General features: G+C 43.5%; 1 protein-coding gene, 1 long non-coding RNA gene and 1 other non-coding gene across 3 annotated transcripts in view; 2 read left to right on the plus strand and 1 right to left on the minus strand.

The window, feature by feature from the left end:
* The window catches only part of LOC140711497 (uncharacterized), a 63,568-nt gene extending 54,563 nt beyond the window's left edge, over positions 1–9,005 (minus strand). The window contains exon 1 of the long non-coding RNA XR_012092742.1: positions 8,904–9,005. This is a non-coding gene — a long non-coding RNA (uncharacterized lncRNA). The remainder of the gene's footprint in view (positions 1–8,903) is intronic.
* Positions 9,006–9,303: 298 nt separating this feature from the next.
* On the plus strand, positions 9,304–22,298 carry ZBED3 (zinc finger BED-type containing 3). The gene is made up of 3 exons (XM_007976013.3): positions 9,304–9,412; positions 17,421–17,560; positions 18,256–22,298. The coding sequence occupies exon 3, from the start codon at positions 18,273–18,275 to the stop codon at positions 18,966–18,968; it is 696 nt and encodes a 231-aa protein (XP_007974204.2). The 5' UTR covers positions 9,304–9,412; positions 17,421–17,560; positions 18,256–18,272; the 3' UTR covers positions 18,969–22,298.
* Positions 15,634–15,771, plus strand: LOC119618357 (small nucleolar RNA SNORA47). The gene has a single exon (XR_005234678.1). It is a non-coding gene; the product is annotated as a small nucleolar RNA SNORA47 (small nucleolar RNA).
* Positions 22,299–24,218: the final 1,920 nt, after the last annotated feature.

The raw sequence follows: 24,218 nt of genomic DNA on the forward strand, positions 1-24,218 counted from the left end.
GCAGCGATTGGAGGGATGCAACTGCAAGCCAAGGAACACAAGGTATTGCTAGTGCTATGGTTTGAATGTTTTTGTCCCCTCCAAAACTCATGTTGAAACATAATCCCCAATGTGCTGGGAGGAAGAGCCCAGTGGGAAATGTTCAGTCATGAGAGCCCTGCCCTCATGAATAGATTAATGTAATTATAAAGGGCTTGATGAAGGGAGTTTCTCCTCCTACCTCTTACCTTCTGCCATGTGATGATGAAACCAGAATGCTCTTACCCATTGCTGGCATCTTGATAGGGAACTTACCAGCCTCCAGAACTATGAGCTAATAAATGCCTGTTCATTATAAATTACCCAGTTTTAGGTGTTCTGTTATAGTAGGCATGAAATGGACTAAGACAGCCAGCCACCACCAGAAGCTAGGGAAAGGTAAGGAAGTACAAAGGGTACTTCAAAAAAGTTCATCAATAATGTGTATCATGCTCAGCGTGGTGGCTCATGCCTGTAATCCCAGCACTTTGGGAGGCCAAGGCAGGCAGATCACTTCAGGTCAGAAGATCAAGACCAGCCTGGCCAACATAGCAAAACCCTGGCTCTAAAAAAAGTACAAAAAGTAGCTGGGCGTGTTAGCATGCGCCTGTGGTCCCAGCTACTGGGGTGGCTGAGGTGGGAGAATTGCTTAAACCTGAGGTTGAGGTTGCAGTGAGCAGAGATCACACCACCACACTCCAGTCTGGGCAACACATTGAGACTCCATCTCAAAAAAAAAAACAGTGTATCATGAAAAAATTGTGCATGGATTTCAAAGTTTTTCCACACCAATAAACTGGTACTAACTTGTATAACATATCTGAATAGGGTCCTGTTTGAGGCATGAAGAAGGATATGACTTCAGTTTGAAAAGCGTCCATATCAGAGCAACATGAAGTCGGCTAATGCAAGAATCAACCTCAAATTTATGGTGAAGTTTGGGGAGAAGAGTAGTAAAATCATCGATGCTTTATAGAAAGTTTATGGGGACAATGTCCCAAAGAAATGAGATGTTTACAAGTGGATAAGTTTACGAAGGGATGAGACAACGTTGAAGATGAAGCCCATCACGGTAGACCATCTACGTCGATTTGCAAGAAAAAAATTCATCTTGTTTGAGCCCTAACTGAAGAGGACCAACGATGAAGAGCAGAAACAATGGCCAGCACTACAGACCTCTCACCTGGGTCAGCTCACACAATTCTCACTGAAAAATTTTAGTTGAGCAAAAGTTTCTGCTCAATGGGTGCCAAAACCACTGTGCTCAGATCAGCTGTGCAGAAGAGCAGAATAAACAACGGGATCATTTCTTTGAAGAGTTGGAACGGAAGATGAAACATGGCTTTACCAGGATGATCCTGAAGACAAAGCACAATTGGAGCAATGGCTCTCAAGAGAAGAAAGTTACCTAGGCAAAGCAAAAGCAGACCAGTCAAGACCAAAGTTCCCGGCAACAATTTCTGGGGATGTTCAAGGCATTTCACCTGTTGACTTTCTGAGAGGCCAAACAACAATAACATCTGCTTATTATGAGAGTGTCTTGAGAAAGTTAACCAAAGCTTTAGCAAAAAAACACCTGGGAAAGCTTCACCAGAGAGAGTATTTCTCTACCACAACAGTGCTCCTGCTTATTCCTCTCATCAGACAAGGGCAATTTTTTGAGAGTTCCCATAGAAAATCATTAGGCATCCACCTTACAGAGCTGACGTGGCTGTCTGACTTCTTTTTTTCTAATTGATATAGTTTGAATATTTGTCCCCTCCAAGTCTCATGCTGAAGTTTGATTCCCAGTGTTGCAGGGCATAATAGGAGGTGTTTGAGTCATGGGGGCAGATTCCTCAAAAATAGATTAATGCCGTACCTGGGGGGTATGAGTTCTCACTCTTACTTCCCTCCAGATCTGGTTGTTAAAAAGAGTCTGGCGCCTCCCTCTACTCCCTCTTTCCTCTTCTCTTGCCATGATGTCTGCTCCCCTTCCCCTTTTATCATAAGTGGAAGTTTCCTGAGGTCCTCACCAGAAGCAGATGCTGACACCTTGCTACTTGTACAGCCTGCAGAACTGAGAGTCGAATGAGCCTCCTTTCAGGTATCCTTTTATAGCAATGCAAAATGGACTAACACACTAATATTAAAAAGAAAAAAATGGCAGGCATGGTGGCTCATGCTTATAATCCCAAGACTTTGAGAAGCCAAGATGAGAGGATCACTTGAGCCCAGGAGTTCAAGACCAGACTGGGCAACATGGTGAGACTCTGTCTCTACACAAAATACAAACTTAACCAGGCATGGTGGTGCCTGCCTGTCTCTGCTACTTGGGAGGCTGAGGTGGGAGGATTGCTTGAACCCAGGAGGTCAAGGTTGTAGTGAGCTATGATCACACAACTGCACCCCAGCCTGAGTGGCAGAGTGAGACTCAATCTCAAGAAAACAAATGTAAAGTGTACCCATTTTTCTTCAGTTAATGATGTAAGAAAGACTGCATTGACATGGCTAAATTCCCAGGATGCTGGGAATGGACTAGATGGCTGGTATCATCGCTTACAAAAGTCTCTTGAACTTAATGGAGTTTATGTTGAGAAATAAAATGTATATTTCTCATTTTTATCTTTTAATTCCATTTTTCCACAACCTTTTTGAAGTCCCCTCATATTCTTCCCTACAGGTTCCAAAGGTAACATAGCCCAGCAGACACCTTAATTTTGACTTCTAACCAAACCTCCAGGACTATGGAAGAATAAACACCTGTTGTTTTCAGCCAATCTGTTTGTGATACTTTGTTGTGGCAGCTCTAGGAAACTGACAGAGTAGGTATTAAACATTGGACTCAGCCCTCCCAGCAGCCAAAGCAGGAGACATAATCCACAGTGGGATTAAAAGGTCTCATTTGTTCAGGGCATGCAGCGCTTTTCATGACACAGAGAGATCAGAGAAAGTTCTCCTCTAGATCCTGCAGAGAAAACACTGTGGGATGCAGTAGACAGCTGTAGCAGATGACATCATGACACTAAATCTGATAATGAAGTTTATGCATCTGTTTCCTACAAGGTGCCTCTCTGAAGGCAGATGGCATTACCCCAGGGACAGTTTAGTCAAAGCACATCCAGGAACCAGAAAGGAAAGAGGGGACATTACCATCAACCTTACAGAAATAAAAAAAAGTATAAAAAATACTATATTATGAAAAAGTATATACCAACACCTTAGATCATATTGATGAAATCAACAAATTCCTGGAAAAAATACAAACTACCAAAACTGACAAGAAGAAATTGATAATCTGAAGAGACAGATAATAAATGAAGAGATTGGATTAGTAATCAACCACCTATGTATAAATCAAAGCCTGGGTCCAGATGTCTTCACTGTTGAATCTACCAAACATTTAAAGAAAAATTAATAGCAATTCTTCACAAACTCTTTCAAAAAATAGAAAAGAGCACTTGTTAACTCACTTTGTGAGGCTAGTATTACCCTTATACCAAAAACAAGATAAAAACAGCCCAAGAAAGAAACCTACAGACCAAAAGCACATCTGGGATGCACCACAACAGTGTGGTCCAAAGAACACAGCTCCATAATTGCATGTCTTTGAGGCAATCTTGATAAATATTTTTCTCAAACTGGGTTTGGTTTTGAGACAGGATCTCACGCCATCACCCAGGCTGGGGTATAGTGGTGTGTGTGATCAGGGCTCACTACAGCCTTCACCTCCTGAGCTCAAACAACACTCCCACCTCAGCCTCCTGAGTAACTGGGACCACAGATGTGTGCTACCATTCTGGGGGGGATTTTTGTATTTTTTTTTTTCTTTTTTAAGAGGTGATTTCGCCATGTTGTCCAAGCTGGTCTCAAACTCCTGGGCTCAACTAATTCGCCTGCTTTGGCCTCCCAAAGTGCCAGGATTACAGGCGTGAGTCGCTGCACTGGGCCCAGCCTCAAACTGGGTTTCTGATAGCAGATTTCAAGGCTGTAATTTCTGAAGAGAATAGGGAGAGTAAATATTCTGTATTTCCAATGAAATGCAGGTCCTTACTTTTTGCCAACTTTCAGGGCAGGGGACAGAAATGAGATCCTCCTGTGAAAACTAAATGTTATTTATTTATGGTTAAATGTGTGATGAACGTTAGGGGTATTGCCACTACCAAGAAAGAAAGAACTGAAGGTTGTTTTTCTTGCTGAAACTTGAACAAAGTATGTAGGGCAAAGAAGAAAAGTTATTAGATATTTGAGACATATTTTGTAGTCTGATTTTAAATGTAACACAAGAAGGAGATTTCTGATTACAAGAAAATTTAAGAATTTAGAAAAATATTAAATTTAAGCATTGACTCACAAAATTTAAGAAAATTTAAGCACTGACTCACAAATAAGATAAGCTCCTTTTATCTGACTTTAACAATACATCTCGTTAAGATAATAAACATATAATGCCAGGAGTCCAATCCTACTCCTTTTCAAGCCTTGATTAAATGCTGCCACTTTCAAAACTATGTAGCCGTTCTCAATTTATTATGGCACTTGAATATTTCCTCTTACATAATTTTTTACTTTCTTCTTGGAGTTGCATGTGTCTTACTGTCATACTGGAGTGTAATCCTCTTGAGGGCAGGAATAGTCTCCAGACTCCTGCTTAGGCTTAAGATAGTGCTTTGCCTATAACCAGCACTTACTAAAAACTCCTCTATGAACTAATGTAAAGATCATGTATCTCATTACGTGGTCAGTTTAAAGTTAAATGGATTCTTTTAGACACTCGAGGTAATAAAGCTTCTTCTTAAAAGAACTGCCAGATACAGTAAACTGTAAAAATTTGTTCAATAATTTAAACATGAATTAGAGATGACTTTAACCTGATTCGTTTACACTAGTTACTTTTCTTTTTTATTTATTTTATTTTATTATTATTTTTTAGACAGGGTCTCACACTGTCGCCCAGGCTGGAGTGCAGTTGCACGATCTTGGCTTGCTGCAACCTCCACCTCTGGGTTCAAGCAATTCTCCCACCTCAGGCTCCCAGGGAGCTGGGCTTACAGGGATCCGCCACCACATCCGGCTAATTTTTGTATTTTTCTAATAGAGATGGGGTTTCACCATGTTGGCCAGGCTGGTCTTGAACTCCTGACCTTAAGTGATCCACTTACCTGGGCCTCCCAAAGTGCTGGGATTACAGGCGTGAGCCACTGCACCTGGCCATTTATACTAGTTACTTTTCTTTTTCATGTTTTTATTGATACAAAATATTTGTACGTATTTATGGGGTACATGTGATATTTTGATGCATGCATACAATGTGTAATGATCGTCAGGGTTATCAGGATACCCATCACCTTGAACATTTATCATTTCTTTGTATTGGGAACATTTTAAATCTTCTCTTCTACTCGACATCACTAATTAGCAGAGAAATGCAAGTCAAAATGACATCACCTTACACATGTTAGGATGGCTATTATCAAAAAGTCAAAAGACAGCAAGTGTTGGTGAGCATTCGAGAAAAGGGGACAGTTGTACCCTGTTGGTGGAAATGTCAATTGGTGCAGCCATTATGAAAAATAGTATAGAGGTTCCTCAAAAAATTAAAAATAGAACTACCATATGATCCACTAATACTACTATTGGGTATATTTCCAAAAGAAATAAAAACCCTATCTCCAAGAAGTATCTGCAGTCCCATGTTAATTGCAGCATTATTTACAGAAGCCAAAAGATATGGTAACAATCTAAGTATCCATCAACTGATGAATAAAAAAAGAAACTGTGGTGTATACACACACACACACACACACACACACACGGATATTATTCAGCCTTAAAGAAAAAGGAACTCTTACCATTTGCAACAACATAGATGTCTTAGAGAAGAGTATGCTAAGTGAAATAAGGCAGACACAGAAAGACAAATACTGCATGATCTCATGTATATGTGGAATCTTTAGAAATTAAACTCATAGAAAAAAATCTTCTCTTCGGCCGGGTGCACTGGCTCACGCCTGTAATCCCAGCACTTTGGGAGGTAGAGGCGGGCGGATCATGAGGTCAGGAGATTGAGACCACCCTGGCTAACACGGTGAAACCCCATCTCTACTAAAAATACAAAAAAGTTAGCCAGGCGTGGTGGCGGGCGCCTGTAGTCCCAGCTACTTGGGAGGCTGAGGCAGGAGAATGGCGTGAACCCAGGAGGCGGAGCTTTCAGTGAGCCGAGATTGCACCACTGTACCCCAGTCTGGGCAACAGTGCAAGAGCCGTCTCAAAAAAAAAAAAAAAAAGGAAAGAAAAATATCTTCTCTTCTAGTTATTTGGAAATACAATGTATTGTTGCTAACTATAGTCACCCTTCTGTGTTATCAAAAACTAGAACTTATTCCATCTTATCTGTTTGCTTGTACCCATTCACCAGCCTGTCTTCACTCCCCCACCCCTACACCCTTCTGCTCTCTACCTCCATGAGATCAACTTCTTTAGCTCCCACATGAGTGTGAACATGTGATTTTTGCCTTTCTGTGTCTGACTTATTTAACTTAACAAGATGGCCTTTAGTTCCCTGCATGTCGCTGCAAATGACAGGATTTCATTCCTTTTTATGGCTGAATAGTATTCCATTGTGTATATATATCACATTTTCTTTACTGATCTGTTTATAGACTTTGGTTGATTTCATATCTTGGCTATTGTGAATAGTGTGGCTATAAACAGGGGTACAAGGATCCCTTTGATACGTTGATTTCCTTTCCTTTGGATAAATAACCAGTAGTGGGATTGATGGATCATATGACAGTTCTATCTTTAGTTTTCTGAGAAGCCTCCATAATGTTTTCCATAATGGGTGTCTGGATATACATTCCCACCAACAGTATACTCATTACTTTTCTTTTTATCAGATGTCCACAGCTATAAAGTGTCCTTTGGGCCTGAAGAACAGTAGTAACCTAATAGTTGGCCTTCACATTGCAAAATTATCCCTTTGAACAGCAATCCCCAACCTTTTTGGCAACAGGGACTGGTTTCATGGAAGACAATTTTTCCATGGACAGGAGTGGGGAATGGGTTTGGGATGATTTGAGCACATCACATTTATTGTGCACTTTATTTCTATTATTATTACACTGTAATATATAATGAAATAACTATACAACTCGCCATAATGTAGAATCAGTGGGAGCCCTGAGTTTGTTTTCCTGCAATTAGATGGGCCCATCTGGGCGTGATAGGAGATAGTGACAGATCATCAGGCATTAGATTCTCATAAGGGGCACACAACCTAGATCCCTTGAATGCACATAGTTCACAATTGTGCTCCTATGAGAATCTAATGCCCCAGCTGATGTAACAGGAGGTGGAGCTCAGACAGCAATGCTAGTCATGGGGAGCGGCTGTAAATACAGATGAAGCTTCCCTCTTTTGCTTGCCCCTTACTCATCTCCTGCTGTGCCACCAGGTTCCTAACAGGGTACAAAGGGTACTGATTCATGGCCCGGGGTTGGGGACCCCTGCCTTTGAAGACACCCAACCAGTTTCTTCTTCCGAAACCACTATTGGAAAGGTGGATTGTATTATTCTACCCAGTTATTTCTTGTCCTCCTTTTAAGAGTATTATTCAGCTCACTTATTGTTGATAGGGACAGAAGACAGGGAACTACCGGGTAGAATAAGGCAGTTCCCTGGCAAAGGCCCCACCCTCAAGCCTGGAAACCCATGGCCCTAAATGAAGAGAGGCATTCCTGCCCTTGTGCCCAAAAGTTACCTTTTGGCCCTCCATGACCCCCATCCTGTACCCAAATAAACTCCAGAAACCAGGCTCCAGCAGCAAAAGATGAGCAGATGAACAGAAGAGCAGAAGAGCGGCAGGTAAAGAGAAGGAATGGTAGGAGGAGTTCAGCTGGGGACAGTCAGAGAATCCACCACTGGACGGTCAAACTCCAGGGGAAGATCATCTTCCTACTCCATCCCCTTTCCAGTTCCCCATCCATCCCACTGACTGCCACCCCTACCACCTAATAACCCCCACCCCACTACTCTACTTCCCTAGCATTCACTATCCTTCAAGTCCATGTGTGACCTGATTTTTCTGGGAGGAGAGACAAGAGCTCGAGATACAGAAAGCTGTCAGACTGACCCTCTGCGCTTGCAAAAATGCAGAGGGTCTATTGAGCTGGTTAACACTTAAGCCGTCCGCTGATGGTAAGGCTAAAAGAGCACACTGTAACACAAGCCCATTTGGGCTCCAGGAATCACAGGCTCCTGCCCCTGGACACTGCAATGGGGCTGGAAGCCTAGCGCCCCAGCTTTTGCACCCCAGCTCCTGCACCCGTCCGTCTGCATGCTTCACCTCCCATAAGGGGTTTCAGCAGGGCAGAGACGGAACACACCAGCCACAGCCCTGTTGCATGTCCTGCAAAGGGCAGGGAAAACGGGGAAATCAGGGAACTCTCCCGTTTCATTGTCACATGACTTGCAAGGCTTCCTTAAGAGAGGGGTATACTTCCCCACCCACTGACAGCAAGTTTTGACCAATAGAACCTGAGCAGAACTGAGGTATGCGGAATGTGAGTTTGAGGAGCAGCTTGTGCCAGTCACGTACAAGAGCTAATCGTTACATTTCCAGGAACTTGGCAAGCCACTTGTTAGACTGTTTGTAACTTGAAATCGGCCATGGTGGGAGTATTAACATCACAGAAATAGCAAACACTACAAATCAGGACTTCCCCGTTCTCCCTCCAAGTTGGTTTACCAGCCCAGCAGGGAGCACGACCCAGAAAAGTTGATCTTTCAGCCTGGAGCCGGGAGCGAAGAAAACTGGTGGAGTACTACGAAAGTTCCCTTCAGCCACAGTAATTCGCTTGAGGAACGGACCTAGAAGCTACTCAGTTGCAGGGGTTGTTCGTTACCTGAGTATAATATAGCCAAAGCTGGTACACCATGCTGGTGTTTTGGTGAACACCAACAAGCGCCGCCTTCATCTGTCCCGACCTAGGTTGGAGGGATTTCTTCTAATAACTTGTGACATTATGTGCCTGCAGCCTGCAAGGATGCAAACCGCGCTCTGAGACTCAGGCCCGGGAATCCAGGTCTTGGAAGGTTAATGCAAAGTTATAAAACAATAGTTACATTTCAACCACACTCAGCTATTGCGTCATCTTTAAACCCTGGCCAACACAAGTCTGTCGCTCGCGGACCTTGGTGGTTTCAGAGCGACTCCCCTACCACTTTCGGGTGAAGGCCACAAGTGACGGCCCCCCTTTCCCCGCAGACGTGTGAATGGAGCGCTGTGTCTTTAAGTGGGAAGCGCGGAGGTTTTCCGTCCGGGACAAAATGTCAGCGAGGCGCCTGGAGGGGGATCTACCATCCCCGACTCCCGACCAGCCGCCGGCTCCGGCAGCGTTTCGCGGGTAATGGGGTGAGTGTGGGCTTCAAGACTCGGTGGGCGAGGCAGGCCGGGCCGGGCAGCGGGGAGCGCAGGTGAGCAGCGACCGCGGACGCCCCCGCCGGCCTCCCTGGCACCCGCGCGGGGCGTGCCCTTCGCTAGGCTGCCCTTCTCCGGGCCGGCTGTCGCGATTGTGAGAAGGCAGGTGGGCCCGGGATTCTGCTGCAAGGCCCCGCTCACCATCTTCCAGTACCTCATTCTTGCTCCTTCCCTATACTCCGCTTTCGACAGGCTTGTTCGGAATGTGGAAATTCGTTGCCACTCTCCTGCTCTCCCTTTATTAAAGTTGTCTGATTACAGTCTTTTTACTGGGCAAGCGGCTGGGCGCCCTGCAGTGGGTTCTTTCTGTAATTGGGACTTACTTGGTGTCGCCCACTTTCGGAGGGAGAAAGTGAATACAAGCCAAAAGCTTACACCAGAATCCCCACCCCTCCCCCACCCCTCGTGGCCCCCAAACAAAAGAATTTTCCGCTCCTTTCGGAGTCCGCTGGAGCAGTTTCTGTGATTTGTTGCACTAACCAAATGTCCGAGGTTTACCAAAGCAAAAATCCCCTTGAAGGAAAAAATAAATACTTACCACTAGTCGAATTTCTAATTAGCCAAGACTACAAAGATAAGGTGTTTAAGAGAAACTGCTGTAGAAACAACTTAATGCATTAACCTAATTAGGGTAATTATTTTCTGCTGTTTTTATTCATATATTATGATGACAGCTTTTGGAGGCAAGAATAGCTTGAGGCAGCCAAGAATTTTAAAAAGTAGACAGCGATATGTATTATAAAAAGACCAAAAGCCCAAGCCAGGTAGTTCTCAATCTAAAAATTAAATTAAAAAATATTTTGAGTCACAAAGGCCTTCAAAGTAGGGTGGCTTTAAATTCCTATAACTCAGATTAAATTATGCATTTTTACAAGATAAAATGGATCACCACCTTAATCTTTAGGACCATATCTATTAAGCAAAGTAATGCAGGCCTGAAATAAAGGTCCACTTTAAGGGCAGAACACGTCACAATTTTCATTTTAAAAAGTGCATTAACAGAGTGCTTTTCTGCCTTTTAGCTAATGGTAGAAATATCTAAGAGTTTGGCTTATGACATTTAAGAAACATCTCTGATTCACCACATAATTACCTGTGAGTCCAGTGTATTTTTTACAGTCCACATATAACCTTTTTCTAAACTTTTACACATTTTACCATTTATTCCCCAACTCAGGTTTTACAGTTTGGAGGCATTTTTACTTGTCTTTTAACTTCAGCTAAGCCTTCAGCCTGGTGATTCCAGACTAATTTTTCTAATTGTCTGGATCTGTTTATAAATAGATTAATATATGGCAGTAAATTAATATTTCAACAGAGATGGACGGATAACAGATGAACTGTGGTTTTCTTGACACTTCAGTTGTCAACTCTAATTACTTGTATTAATTATTTTGTTCTACTTTGATTAAAGTCACTGGTGGATGAAGTAAATGTTTTTAGTGTTTCCACATAAGTCTGTGTGAATTTCACATGAGTGTGAATTTCTCATCTAAGATCCAGGCTCAACCAACATATATTAGTTTAAACTCTGCCTGGTTAACCCAGCTACAGTGAGTAGCCTTGAGTATGAAAGGACAAATAGAAGTGTAATTAATTACTATGTCCTTTTGAGAACAGTGCCTGGTTCTTTGGCCTTTAGCCTGTCAAATATTTTTTTATGTGCACAAGCATAAGTATAAAATAATACAATTAACTTTTGTGGGTGCTTTATAGGATGACTGTCAATATTACAGTCATACCTTGTGTATATGCCCATATTTATACAGATTATTCATCCAGGTTTTGATTTCTTCCTTTATTCTTTATACTGGTATTCAGGGACATCATACTGAGGAATCTGGGATTGAATCTGATAGTTTATCAGGATAGAACCTCTTCAGAAATTGAGTCAAATGGAGAGATAATTAATGTGAATTTATTGTCTTCCACAGGCTTAGATTTAAGAACTCCTTCCAAATAATGGATACTCAAATGAAACTCAGCTACAGCAAGTGCAGAGGCATGGTACCAGCAACCCTACTCTCTCTCTTTCCTTGAAATATCTAAAACCTGCATTTGTCTTTTCAGTTTTTTTCACCCTGAAATTGCACTCAGAGATTTCCACTGTTAATTTCATGTTAGTAGTGCTTTTATTTAGCTTCAAGAAACTTTCTTTTAAAATAGGAGCTTGGAAGCCTCATTATACAACTGAGGAACTGGAACTTTATTAGAGTCCAGTACTAAGGATCATGTGTTTTGGTGGTGGATGACAATGCGTTTGTGCCCTGTGGGGCATGGGAGGGGAAGGGATGCTGAACTGCATGAACTTCTGTGTTAGGGTCCCTAAGACATCAGCTCCCAGGAGCTGCCCACGCCCACCCCTTCCCCAGTGGAGATGATGTAATGGAATTCACCCAAAGGAGCGAGCATTGATTTCAGTCTGTTAGTAGTCTGTTTTCGCGCTGCTGATAAAGACATACCCAAGACTGGGCAATTTATAAAAGAAAGATGTTTAATGGACTTAAAGTTCCACGTGGCTAGGGAGGCCTAACAGTCATGGCGGAAGGCGAAAGGCACTCCTTAGCTGACTGCGGCATGAGCTAGAATGAGGGTCAAGCGAAAAGGGCTTCTTGTTTATAAAACCATCCGATCTCATGAGATTTATTCACTAGCACGAGAACAGTATGGGAGAAACCGCGCCCATGATTCAATTATCTCCCACCAGTTCCCTCCCACAACACGTGGGAATTACGGGAGTACAATTCAAGATGAGATTTGGGTGGGGACACAGCCAAACCATATCACACATCAGAATTATTGTTGGAAGCGTCTTTCCCAACCAGAGGATACGCTTCCTGAGGGCAGAGACTTCATGACATTCCTCTTGGAATGCTTGGCAGAAAGCACGCACCTGACCTTAGCAGGTGCACAATGAGCATTTGAATGAGAGTTGGATGGAGTGGATGGATGTAAGCAAAATACGCAAATTCATTGGCACCTTTGTGTTAGTTCAAAAAAAATTTCAAGGAAAAATTAAGGGAGCTGTTACTTTTCATTTTCTTCTTATTAGCTAACCACAGAATTAATGATATGCATTCTTATTAGGTATTTGATAAGGAAGAAATGCATATCACAGGGCTTTGGCTAATTAAACCTCCTCATTATCTTATTTTACCTTAGTGATAAGCAACCTATTTTGCATGAAGGTCAGTTTAGGAAGTGAAAATAAATTTAAGGGGTAAGGGTCTTAGATTTGTTACTCTTTTTTATTTGCTCTTTGTACTCAAACAACTCCCAAGGGGATTCCCCCAACTTAGACTACTTACTTTGTTCAATAACATAATGTCAGATGGAAAAATAACTGCCTTTTAACCACTAAAATCTTAACGTGGATGTGTCTGAGTAGTAAATATCGGTAGTTTCTTTTTTGTTCATGCCTTGAATTTATATAACACCAGAGAGTCCAACAGTGACATCATTTGCACTGTCTGATGTCAGCCACCTGTTTAGAGGCAAATAATCTTATTTCTCTTGACAGATGGGAAGATTGAGACTTGGGTGAGCTGGGGCTAAAGAAACAGAGTCAGGTTCATTTCATTTAATGCAGCATCCCCCAAGTGTCTGCTCTGTGCCAGGAAGATGAATGGGATGAGCTCCTCTTCCGTGACGTCCTGGGTGTGCATACAGAATCTCCTTCTGCAGAGCACAGCAAACCACGTGACAATGAGCTGCCCCACACGCTGGGTTTCCTCCTCCAGGCGGCACAGCAGTGGGCTTCCCCATGGGACTGTCCCACCAGCCTCCACAGTTAAGGCTGGGCTGGCCCTGCCTGAGCTCACACGCCTGAGGAGCCAAGGGTTGTTTTGTTTTTTTGGTTTTTGTTTTTTGTTTTTCTGAGATAGGGTTTCGCTCTTGTTGCCCAGGCTGGAGTACAATGGTGCAATCTCGGCTCACTGCAACTTCCGCCTCCCAGGTTCAAGCGATTCTCCTGCCTCAGCCTCCGGAGTAGCTGGGATTACAGGCATGCGCCACCACGCCCAGCTAATTTTTTCTATTTTTCGTAGAGATGGGGTGTCACCATGTTGGCCAGGCTGGTCTTCTGAACTCCTGACCTCAAGTGATCCAACTGCCTCGGCCTCCCAAAGGGCTGGGATTACAGGTGTGAGCCACCGCACCCTGCCCCAGGGGTTGTTTTGTAAAGTTATTTTTTATTTTTGTAGAGATCCTGTGATATATACACTTTCCCTAAATGTATACACGTGATCACATGCATGCTTTCTTAGCATCTTATTGCTTTTGCTTTTGTGTTTACCTCTTCCCCTTCTCCCTTCTTTCACATCAGTTACCATTGCCTCAACCCATAGTATCTCCTTTATTTTTCTTCATCTGTATCTGTATATTGCCTATACAGATAGGCGTATTACTTAATAATAGTGGGATCATATTGTACACTCATCTGCATCTCTTTTCTGCCTGAACAGTTCCTCTAGACATCCTTCTAAGACACTGAACAGAACTTCATGCTATTCCTCTTTAATTGCTATATAACATTCCCTGATATAAACATATGTTATATACTCAGCCATTTTCCTGGTGGCAGGCATTGCCTTGCTTCCAGTTTCTTGTCACCCTACATGATTCTGTAATGAACATCCTGACACAAGACTGTGTTTATTGGTGCTGTTAGTTCTATAGAAGAGATCTCCAGGAGGAGAATCTCAGGTTATATCTGTTTTTTTTTTTTTTTTTCCGAGACAGAGTTTCGCTCTTGTCACCCAGACTGGAATGCAATGGTGCCATCTCGGCTCATTGCAACCTCCACCTCCCGGGTTCAAGCAATTCTCCTACCTTAGCCTCTCGAGTAGCTGGGAATATAGGCACCCGCCACCACGCCCAGCTAATTTTTGTATTTTTAGTAGAGAAAAGTTTCACCACGTTGGCCAAGCTGCTCTTGAACTCCTGACCTCAGGTGATCCACCTGCTTGGGCCTTCCAAAGTGTTGGGATTATAGGCTTGAGCCACTGAGCCCAGCCTCTATTTTTAATTAATATAGAAACTGCAGCCGGCCCTATCACACAGGTATCAGAATTATTGTTGGAAGCATCTCTTTCCCCACCAGACGGTACGCTTCCTGCGAGCAGAGACTTCATGACATTCCTCTTGGAATGCTTGGCAGAAAGCACGCACCTGACCTTAGCAGGTGCACAATGAGCATTTGAATGAGAGTTGGATGGAGTGGATGGATGTAAGCAAAATATGCAAATTCATTGGCACCTTTGTGTTAGTTTAAAAAAAAAAATGTTCAAGGAAAAATTGAGGGAGCTCTTTTCATTTTCTTCTTATTAGCTAACCACAGAATTAATGATATGCATTCTCATTGGATATGCTCATGACTGTAATCCCAGCACTTTGGGAGGCTGAGGCAGGTGGATCACTTGAGCCAGGAGTTCAAGAAAGACCAGCCTGGGTAACATAGACCCCGTCTCTACCAAAAAATACAAAAATTAGCCAAGCATGGTGGCATGCACCTGTAGTCCCAGCTACTTTGGATGCTGAGGTGGGAGGATCGCTTCTTGAGCCCGGGAAGCAGAGGTTTGCAGTGAGCCATGATTGTGCCACTGCACTCCAGCCTAGGTGACAGAGCAAGACCCTGGGAAGGAGGGAAGGAAGGAAGGAAGGAAGGGAGGGAGGGAGGGAGGGAGGGAAGGAATGGCCAGAATGCTTTCCTAAAATCCATCCCATCTTCACTAGTAATTGAGGAGTGTGTGCGTTTTCTCTACCTCCCTTGTAACTTTGGCTGTTAGACCTCTTAATGTTTCTTGGTGTGATGGATGTAAAATGATACCTTCCTGCTACTTTCATAGCATTTCCATGAATATAAGTGATGTTGTGCACCTTTTCACAAATTTCCTGGCTATTTGAGTTTGCTGTTAGGTCATTTGCCTACTCATATTTCTCGTCTGTTTTTCTATCGGGCTCTTTGTCTTTTTATTGTCAGTTTGAAGAGCCCTTTGTGTGTTATGGTTGTGGCTGAAGTATCTGAAGAGCTTTCTCCCCCTCCACATTGCAGGGGCAGCTGAAATGCACTCGGGTTGTTTAGCAGAGCTAACCAGGCTGTTACGGTAGATACTGAGACTGAGGATTGTATTGAGCTAGAATATAGCCGCATGGTGTGGAGGACTGAGAAGGTGAGGCAGTTCTGCCCCATGCTGCCTTCCACCGGTTACGACCTCCAAAATCGAAGGGCTGCCCAGGCAGAGGATGTCCCCCTGCCACCCTCGGAGGGGCAGCGCTGTGCTGGCCGACATTTGTGAGGCTTCTACTAGGTCAAAAGGATTAAGACATCAAAGTCAGTGCTTCTCACCTTGTGCCCACTTTAACTCCTAACAGATGGCATTCACCTGTGCAACACTCCCTCTGGGCATTCCAGTTTTTAAAGAAACCCGGAGAGGTAAAAAGCATGACAATAATCGGTCACCTCTGGCTCTATTAGGGCCACATCAGTAAGGATGACTCTCAGACTTTGGCACAAGTAAGAAAATCTGCGGGTTTATGTGCAGTTTCCAAGCTTTAGCTCAAGCATATCAGAATGCAAAGCAATACTCTTGATGTTATAAGAAACGTTTACATCCCTTTTAATACTCTGTCCACTTTTGTGTTTGTCCAGTAATAAAAAAGGACCTTGGGAAAGATCAGATTCAATATAGAAGGAAATAGAAATTTTAAAAAAGAAAAAAGTATAGAAAAAATGCTAAGTCAAGTTAGATAATTAAAAAAATGTTTATAACCCTTACATCTTACTCTGTTTAGCAACCATAATGTTACATAACCATAATATTTACTGGCCACAAAAATACCATTCTTGAAGGTGGTCTGTAACTCCTCATCCTACTTTCCCCCACTTTTGAGACTCTAGCAATGTAATAAATCTCTTGGGGGAAAATGTAGCCTTTAATTTCTGAAGATTCTTTATGCTAATTGGTCTTTATCGTGAGTGACCATATTTAAATCAATGCCTGTATATCAGAAGACATGTAAATAGCCATTTCCTTGTTAGAAGAGGCATGGTACTTGTCTTTTTTGATGATTCTGGCAGATCTGTTATCTTTTTTAAAAAATGAGATATGTTAAATGTCATACCTGATCCGGAGTGGACTTGCTTGGTGGGAAAAATAATACTTAGGTTTAGAAAAGTACTGTGCATCTCTAACAAGACTATTAGCAACTGAATTCATAGTTTACACTAAATGCTACTGTTACTATAGCAGCTTATTTTTCCTATTCTCATCTTTGTCTTCAGTTTTTTCCAGTTGTGTTTAACAAGAAAGATTCTGGAACTTTGTCATGTCCATGGCTGCTGGTTCAAAATCTGACAGCATGAGCAGCATTGATCTCACTGTGCCTGGGTCTCACCTTGCCCTTTTCTCCCTGAGATAAGTTCTCAGAAGAGCTCAAGAAGTGTCATGTGTTTTCTTCTCATTGTTTTTCAACTTTCAAAGCAAATTTATCTAGAATCACACATTTGGTCCTTTGTGAACTTATTTCCTAAGGAATAAACTTTGCCTTTTTTTGTATTCCCTTTTCTTTAATAGGTTATTGCAGTGTTGAATTATTTTCCTAATAAAAAAAGACTGCGGTGACAGTCACTGCATTATGTTTGGATCCTTTTAACAGATTTTGTGTTGAACAAAGCAAGACATTATTACTTTTATTTCTTTTTCTTCCTTAATTAAAAGTATTGAGCAAACTTTGTATCTTGCAAATATGTAGAGGGGATCTTTTAGTTAGCACAAACAATAAAGAAAACTAATTTTATTTGTTTTATTCCTTGGGTATCTATGAAACGGTTAGAAAAAGTGAACGAGGGCATGGCGCTGCTCATTATTTCTAGTATCTATCTTTAAAGTGGTTTGAATGCATTTCTTTCACTGGCCTGCCTGTCCTCTGAATTTACTCCTAGCACTGCTGATGGTTCTTCGGAACTCAGGAACCGTGTTGCATGCATTGTTTCTACCCGTGGAACCTGAGATGGTTGGAAACCCTGAGGCAATGACAGGGACCCCAGAGTCCTTGGGAAATGACCCACTGTCTAATTTAAAGGTAAAACTTTAGAGTGCTGCTTTGGACATTGCCATTTCCTAAATGTGCATATCTTAAAAGCATTGCTTTCAGTACTTTCAGATTTTCTCATGGTAGATTGTTTTTATAATCACAAAAACATATTTTTATCTTGAAAAGCATACAGTCGTTGAAAGCTTTTTAAAAGGCTGTTCACCACTGGCTCTTCCACTCCTGAAGTTTAAGAAACAAAATTTTCATTCCCAAAGCTTTTTTTCTGGTCATTGCTGAAGTGTGCTGTGCAGCACCCAGAGAAGACTGCATAAGGAAGCCTCGCTGTTATTCTGAAGACAGTACCTTTTTTATTGTTGTTGTTATTGTTAAGAAAGCAGAGACTAGTTAAAGCTAACAGAGACACTGCATGGAGTTAGCTAGTTCTTTCCGTTCAAGCAGCTTAGCCTCCCGCTATTTATTAGTAGAAATACTTGTTGACTAGGGATCCACTTGATTTCAAAGAGGATTCCTAGTATAGGAAGGGCTAGACATTTTTAACAGTTTTTTTCCTGAGGAATCAACACTTAATACTGAAGATTAACTAGAAACCTAGACACCTACCCACACTATAGGATTTTTATCGGTAAGAAAATGGAGGGCGGCATGCTTTCTCAGACTAACTGTAGTCTAGGAGCTGTGTGCGTGATCCTAACACTCATTATTATTCTTCCCCTGCTCCCCAGCGTGCGGGCGCCGCAGAATGAGGAGTGGCGAGCCGGCCTGCACCATGGACGAGGCCCGCGGGCTAGACGACGCGGCGGCACGGGGCGGTCAGTGTCCGGGACTGGGGCCGGCGCCGATGCCTCCCGGCCGCCTGGGGGCGCCGTACTCCGAGGCCTGGGGCTACTTCCACCTGGCCCCGGGGCGCCCCGGGCATCCGTCGGGCCACTGGGCCACCTGCCGTCTGTGCGGGGAGCAGGTGGGCCGCGGCCCGGGCTTCCACGCAGGGACCTCGGCGCTGTGGAGGCACCTAAAGAGCGCGCACCGGCGGGAGCTGGAGAGCAGCGGCGCCCGGCGCTCACCACCTGCCGCGCCCTGCCTGCCGCCGCCCGTCCCTGCTGCAGCCCCCGAGGGCGACTGGGCGCGCCTGCTGGAACAGATGGGCGCACTGGCCGTGCGCGGCAGCCGGCGGGAGCGGGAGCTGGAGCGGCGTGAGGCGGCCGTGGAGCAGGGTGAGCGCGCCCTGGAGCGGAGGCGGAGGGCGCTGCAGGAGGAGGAGCGCGCCGCTGCCCAGGCGCGCCGGGAGCTGCAGGCCGAGCGGGAGGCGCTGCAGGCGCGGCTACGGGAAGTGAGCCGCCGTGAGGGCGCCTTGGGCTGGGCTCCCACTGCGCTGCCGCTCAAGGACGACCCCGAGGGAGACAGGGACAGCTGCGTCATCACAAAGGTCCTCCTGTAGGGGTGTGGCCACTTCCCCACCCCAGGCCAGCGCTTCTCCTACCAACGCCTTCAGCCCCCGCTGGCACCGAAGCCAGGCCTGAAGCAGCCGCTACTCACTTGGAAGCTCCAGCTAACTGTAGCGCCTTCCGCGCCCGAAGGCTTCAGCTTGAGAAGCACTTCGAAGCCAGAGCAGAACCAAAACTCACTTCCATGGGGTCACCTGGGGTGCCTGGGCGGCCTTTCGTGGGCATGCACGCAAGGGATGGGGTGGCACACGGAACACCCGAGAGCTCCAGCAGCCCCGTGAACCCAGACCCCCTGGTGCCATGACCACTTAGGGCTGGGAACCCGAACCTGGTGACTTTGAAAGGATAGAGAGCTTCATTCCATACCAAAGACTTATCACACCATGTGCCTCCAACAGCCCAAGGTGGAGGGTGCGGGGAAATGAGAAAGCTTTTTACCCAAAAAAAAGAGTTCCTAATGCATAATCTGCCCAACACCAAGTTCTGAAGGGTCGGAGGGATGTCCCCTCCAGTTTCCGTGACTGCTGTAGACCCGCATCATCTCTAGCCCTCATCGGGGCAGTCCCAAAGAGTCCCCTTTTTTACTCCCCATATTATTCAGCCAATACCAGGTGCACTCTGTCTCCCCTCGGCCTTCTTTCCCTTGGTTCAGACCTAACGACAAGTGTGGCACATATGTCCACTTTCAGGCCTCACATCTGCCACCTTAGCAAGACATCACCTCATCCCCTTGTCACTAGGAAGAGGGTTTCTTCCCCACGTGTCGTCATAGTCCTCACCTCTGGGCTGAAGGGGAAAGCATCCCTTCGCATAAGGCCACATCTTCCTGTCATTTTCCATCCCATTCCTCTCCCATGTTTCCTGGGTCTTTCCTCCTGTAGTATTCCCCCTGTGGCTGTCTCAGTCCCTCCCTCTCCCCCAGGATCTTCCTCATCAATACTCAGTCTCCCTTTCTTACTGAAAAGAAAGACTTAACCCAGAAGGGCCAACAAGTCCTTGCTGCCTATACTTCCTCCCCAGTTTTTACTCCTTCACTCTGGTTCAGTTTTCTGTGCTACAGTGGACTATTTCCAAGCCGCCACAATCTCTCAGTGACTAAATATGATGATCTATTTGCAGCCTCCATTTTGCTTAATAGCTCCCTTCTTGAAATTGCTCTTTTGGTAGGTGGATCCTGTTTTTCCTCCAAAGAATTCCTTTTCCTGTTGTATACTGGTTCCCAGATTTTTCACAGGCCTCTTTTTTTTTTCCTCTTTTTTTATATTGAAAAATTCCACACATCCAGAAAAAGTTGAAAGGCTAGCACAATGAATACTCAGATACGTACTCTCCACTTGGATTGAATAGTTAACATTTTGCCAGATATACTGTTCTCCCCACCCCATGCATGTGTACATAAAATGACATTTCACCCCTGAGTATTTCCACATAGATTTCCTGAGAACAAAGACATTGTTCTACGTGATTACAATAAGATTATCATGCCTAAAAATATAAACAGTAACTTCTTTATAACCTCTAATATAGAGCCCTTAATCAGTATTCAACAATTGTCTCCAGAATGTTTGTCTTTAAAAAAAAAAAAACAACAACAACCCAGGTCCCATCAAGGTTCATACATTCTTTTGGTTTCAACTCTAGTCACTTTTAGTCTAGAACAATCCCGACATATTTTCCCATGACACTTTGTGAAGCAACCAGGCCAGCTGTCTTAGCAAATGTCCTTTATTCTGGAAGTGTCTGATTGCTTCCTTAGGCCTATATCTAATACTCCACTTGTGGCTCATCTCCCTGCAGAACTGTAATCTCCTCTGGGCCAGGGACTCCTGAATATCTCCAGGCCGAGTGTTCTCCCGAGGCCTGATCCTTCATGCCCAATCCCTTGCTGCATGTCTCCACTCCTCCTTGCACATCCTGCCTCTGTGAGTGGAAGAGGCGAATCTATTCAACCCCACATCACACCCCTCACCTGATGACTAACATTTACTGGGCACTAACAATGTATCAGGCACATACAACACACTTAACATGCATTAATTATCTCACTTTACTCTCACACCAGCTCCATGGTAACACTGTGCTGAGCTAGAAGGGTTAAGTAGCCTGTAGAAGATCACAGCTGGCTGGCAGTAGAGGTGGGATCCCACTGCAGACAGTCTCCCTCACAGATGCCATGCTCCCACCGTACCACCATGTACTGCTTCCTGAGATCTCTGCTTCCCTCAGTCGACCCAGCTGACACCTGTTTCCTTCCTAACTCCAACTAATTAATTCCAGTTAATGGAATTGACTGGAATTGGTGACATTAATATTTACTGAGCATTCACCATGTGTCATCAGAGCTGTGCTAAATGCTTTACAAGAATAATTACCTGCCATGAAGCAACCCTATGACATAGGTGCTACTCTGCCCATTTTGTAGATGAGACAGGTTCAGGGCAGTTACTAACAGCTTCAAGTCATACAGCAGCTAAGAGTCTGTATGGGGTTTGAACTGCGGTCTCACTGAATGCTGGGCGCCTGCTCTGCTAAGTCTATTTCTACAAAAGATTGCACTGCCTTCCTGCCAAGCATAGGGCCCATTTATCATGCATCTTCCTATCCTTGTCTCCCCCAACTGTCCCTTACCTGAGTCACAATTTGGCCAAAGCCAAAGGGATTGTCCTAAGCCAGTATTGATTTATTATCCACTCTTCCTGCTCAAAAGTCCCCAAGATCACCTATCAATCACCTACTTATTAGAGTGCAAGCTTTGACTGTCATCTGACATTCAAGTCCCCTTCTGCCCCCGTGCCAGTCCTCTCCCTTCCCCTACATATGCCCTATGCTCCAGCCAAATTGGACTCTGTTCTTCCTGATAAGACCTGGTATTGGCATCTTTATGCCACAGTTTGCCTTCCCTCCACTTTAAAAAGCCTCTTCAGTCTCTCGGTACAAAAAACATCCCACCCATTTTCTAAAACCATGCTTTCCTTGATTTCTCCTCACGTCGAGACATTTCTTTCTTCTCTGGTCTCCTAGCATTCTGTCTCACAACCCTCAGGACAGGCCAGCCAGTGTATGGCTATGGGTTTTTATCTCACCTCCCCTGCCAGACCCTGAGCCTTTGGGGGGAGTAGACTCACCCCACTCCCACAGTGCCTTGCATTCCATAGCTGCTCAGTACATTAACCCATTCAATGTCTTTAAGATTTTTACTAGTTTTCCTGTAATTACTAATATAATCATTTATCTTTAATTCTGAGTAAAATTCACAACAACAAATAAAGGAAATAGCAGTAATAATTTTTAAGCTGTTTAGTCAATAAAGATTTAATGCATCAGTTATTGGACTGTTTGGTTAGAAGCCAATCAACCAACTATTCTGGTATGTAAATCTTTTTTATTATACAAGTAACACAAAATGTATTGCCTCAATCGAGGAAGAACAGAAAAAATAATACCTCAAAATCCTGTCACCTCTGTAAAACTGCTATTAACATTTTAATGTATTTTCTTTTGTCTTTTGCAATTTTTATATTACTCTAGTAATAGTATAAGTTATTTTCAAGTATTGGAACTTAACTTCTTCATATGGATTTATATGGGCTAGATGATCTGAATTTCCTTTTTAGAAGGAAAAAGACTTCCACAAATGTTACTCTTCCATCTCACCAACTCTAAGAACCATTAAAACATAGGAAAAGATTTAGAGTCTTAACTACTGCCTCAAAGATGGCTAGTGCGAGCCTGAATGTTCTGTTCAGGATATACAGAACAATAAACCTGAGTGCTGAGTTAAGGGAAGAGGTTTTTACTTTCTGTTTATACACTTCTGCATTGTTGTAATTTTTTACACAAAGTATGAATTACTTTTATGATAAAAAATTTTGTTCATAGACAAAATTCCTCTCCTTCAGCATTCAGCTTCCTTAGTTAAAATAAAATCTCCAACGAAAGCATGAATATGATCCCCGTTTCCAGAAAATCCTAGAAAGAAATGCAGCCCTTGTTCAGTCCAACTCCATCATTCGATAGATTAGGAAAATAGGTCCCAGAGAGTGACTCGTCCACTGTCAGGATATGGTGGCTGTGGCGCGTCACCTGACTCCAGCCTACTTAACGCATTTCAGCCTCTTCGGCCTTGAGGGCTCTTGCTGCTCACCTGAAACCATTCCCAAGGAACCCACAAAAGCAGGCTCCCCGGGAGGATTCCTGAGAACACCTACACACAAGCCTCAGAGATCTGCCAAGACATTCTCTTTCCGATAGAACTATTTCATATTTTTCTATCAAATAGTTGCCAAATGACCTGCGCCAGTCAAAACTCAATCTGACTTGTGACTACAAAGTAATCTGATGAATCCCAAAGGTATATACAAATCTATCTATCTAAGGCATTTTCTCTTCAAAGTAGAAGACCTGGAAGACTATACAGTTATTCCGAAAATGCCTCAACATTTCTGGAACTCCTCTTTTAGAGTGGCCATGAGTCCCCAGCACATTCTTTAAAACATCCTTGAGTTGGCAAATACCCCTCTTTCCAGGATACATTTGATTTTTTAAAAGAACTGCCAATTATTCAGAGTCTGGTGAATACGGTAGATGATTAACCAGATTAACATTTCTGGTTAATAAGGTGAAGTTATAATAAAACAATGATAATTATTTTAGTGTGGCTCATAAATTGCTCTTGATAGTGGTATATTAAGGTTAAGTAAAGGCAGCATGGTCACCGTAGAGATTAAAGCCCATTTTAGTTGGTTTATGATGTGAATGAATTCAGGTAGCACTGGGAGTCATTATATGTTTAAATAGTATTAAATGTTTCTTTTTATGAAAATCTTAATTATGACATTCTCTGAAATCTGGTTTCACAGTATTAAAATAAGGCTTTAAGGAAAAACATTAAATGGTAATGAAAGCTTTATTCTTTCAGTATATATTCTCGTGGGCTTTTGGTCAAGATAAGTAATGACCAGATGAATGAGCTGGCAACCTTCTGCCCTCTGAAGTCTACTAGTAATTGGAAGCTAAGTAAAACGTTGTCACATGTTTAAATACATTTGATAATATTCCACCAGCTTCTCCCTGTATTCTGCATGCTGGGCAATGAAATACCACAGCATTTTAACATAGATGAAGAGTGATTTTTTTTAAAGAAAGAATTTCCAAAAGTCATTCTTGGCTGGGCATGGTAGTTCATGCCTGTAATCCCAGCACACTGGGAGGGCCAAGGCGGGAGGATCGCTTGAGCCTAGGAG

The sequence above is a fragment of the Chlorocebus sabaeus genome, chromosome 4, assembly GCF_047675955.1.
Source record: "Chlorocebus sabaeus isolate Y175 chromosome 4, mChlSab1.0.hap1, whole genome shotgun sequence".
Lineage (NCBI taxonomy): Eukaryota > Metazoa > Chordata > Mammalia > Primates > Cercopithecidae > Chlorocebus > Chlorocebus sabaeus.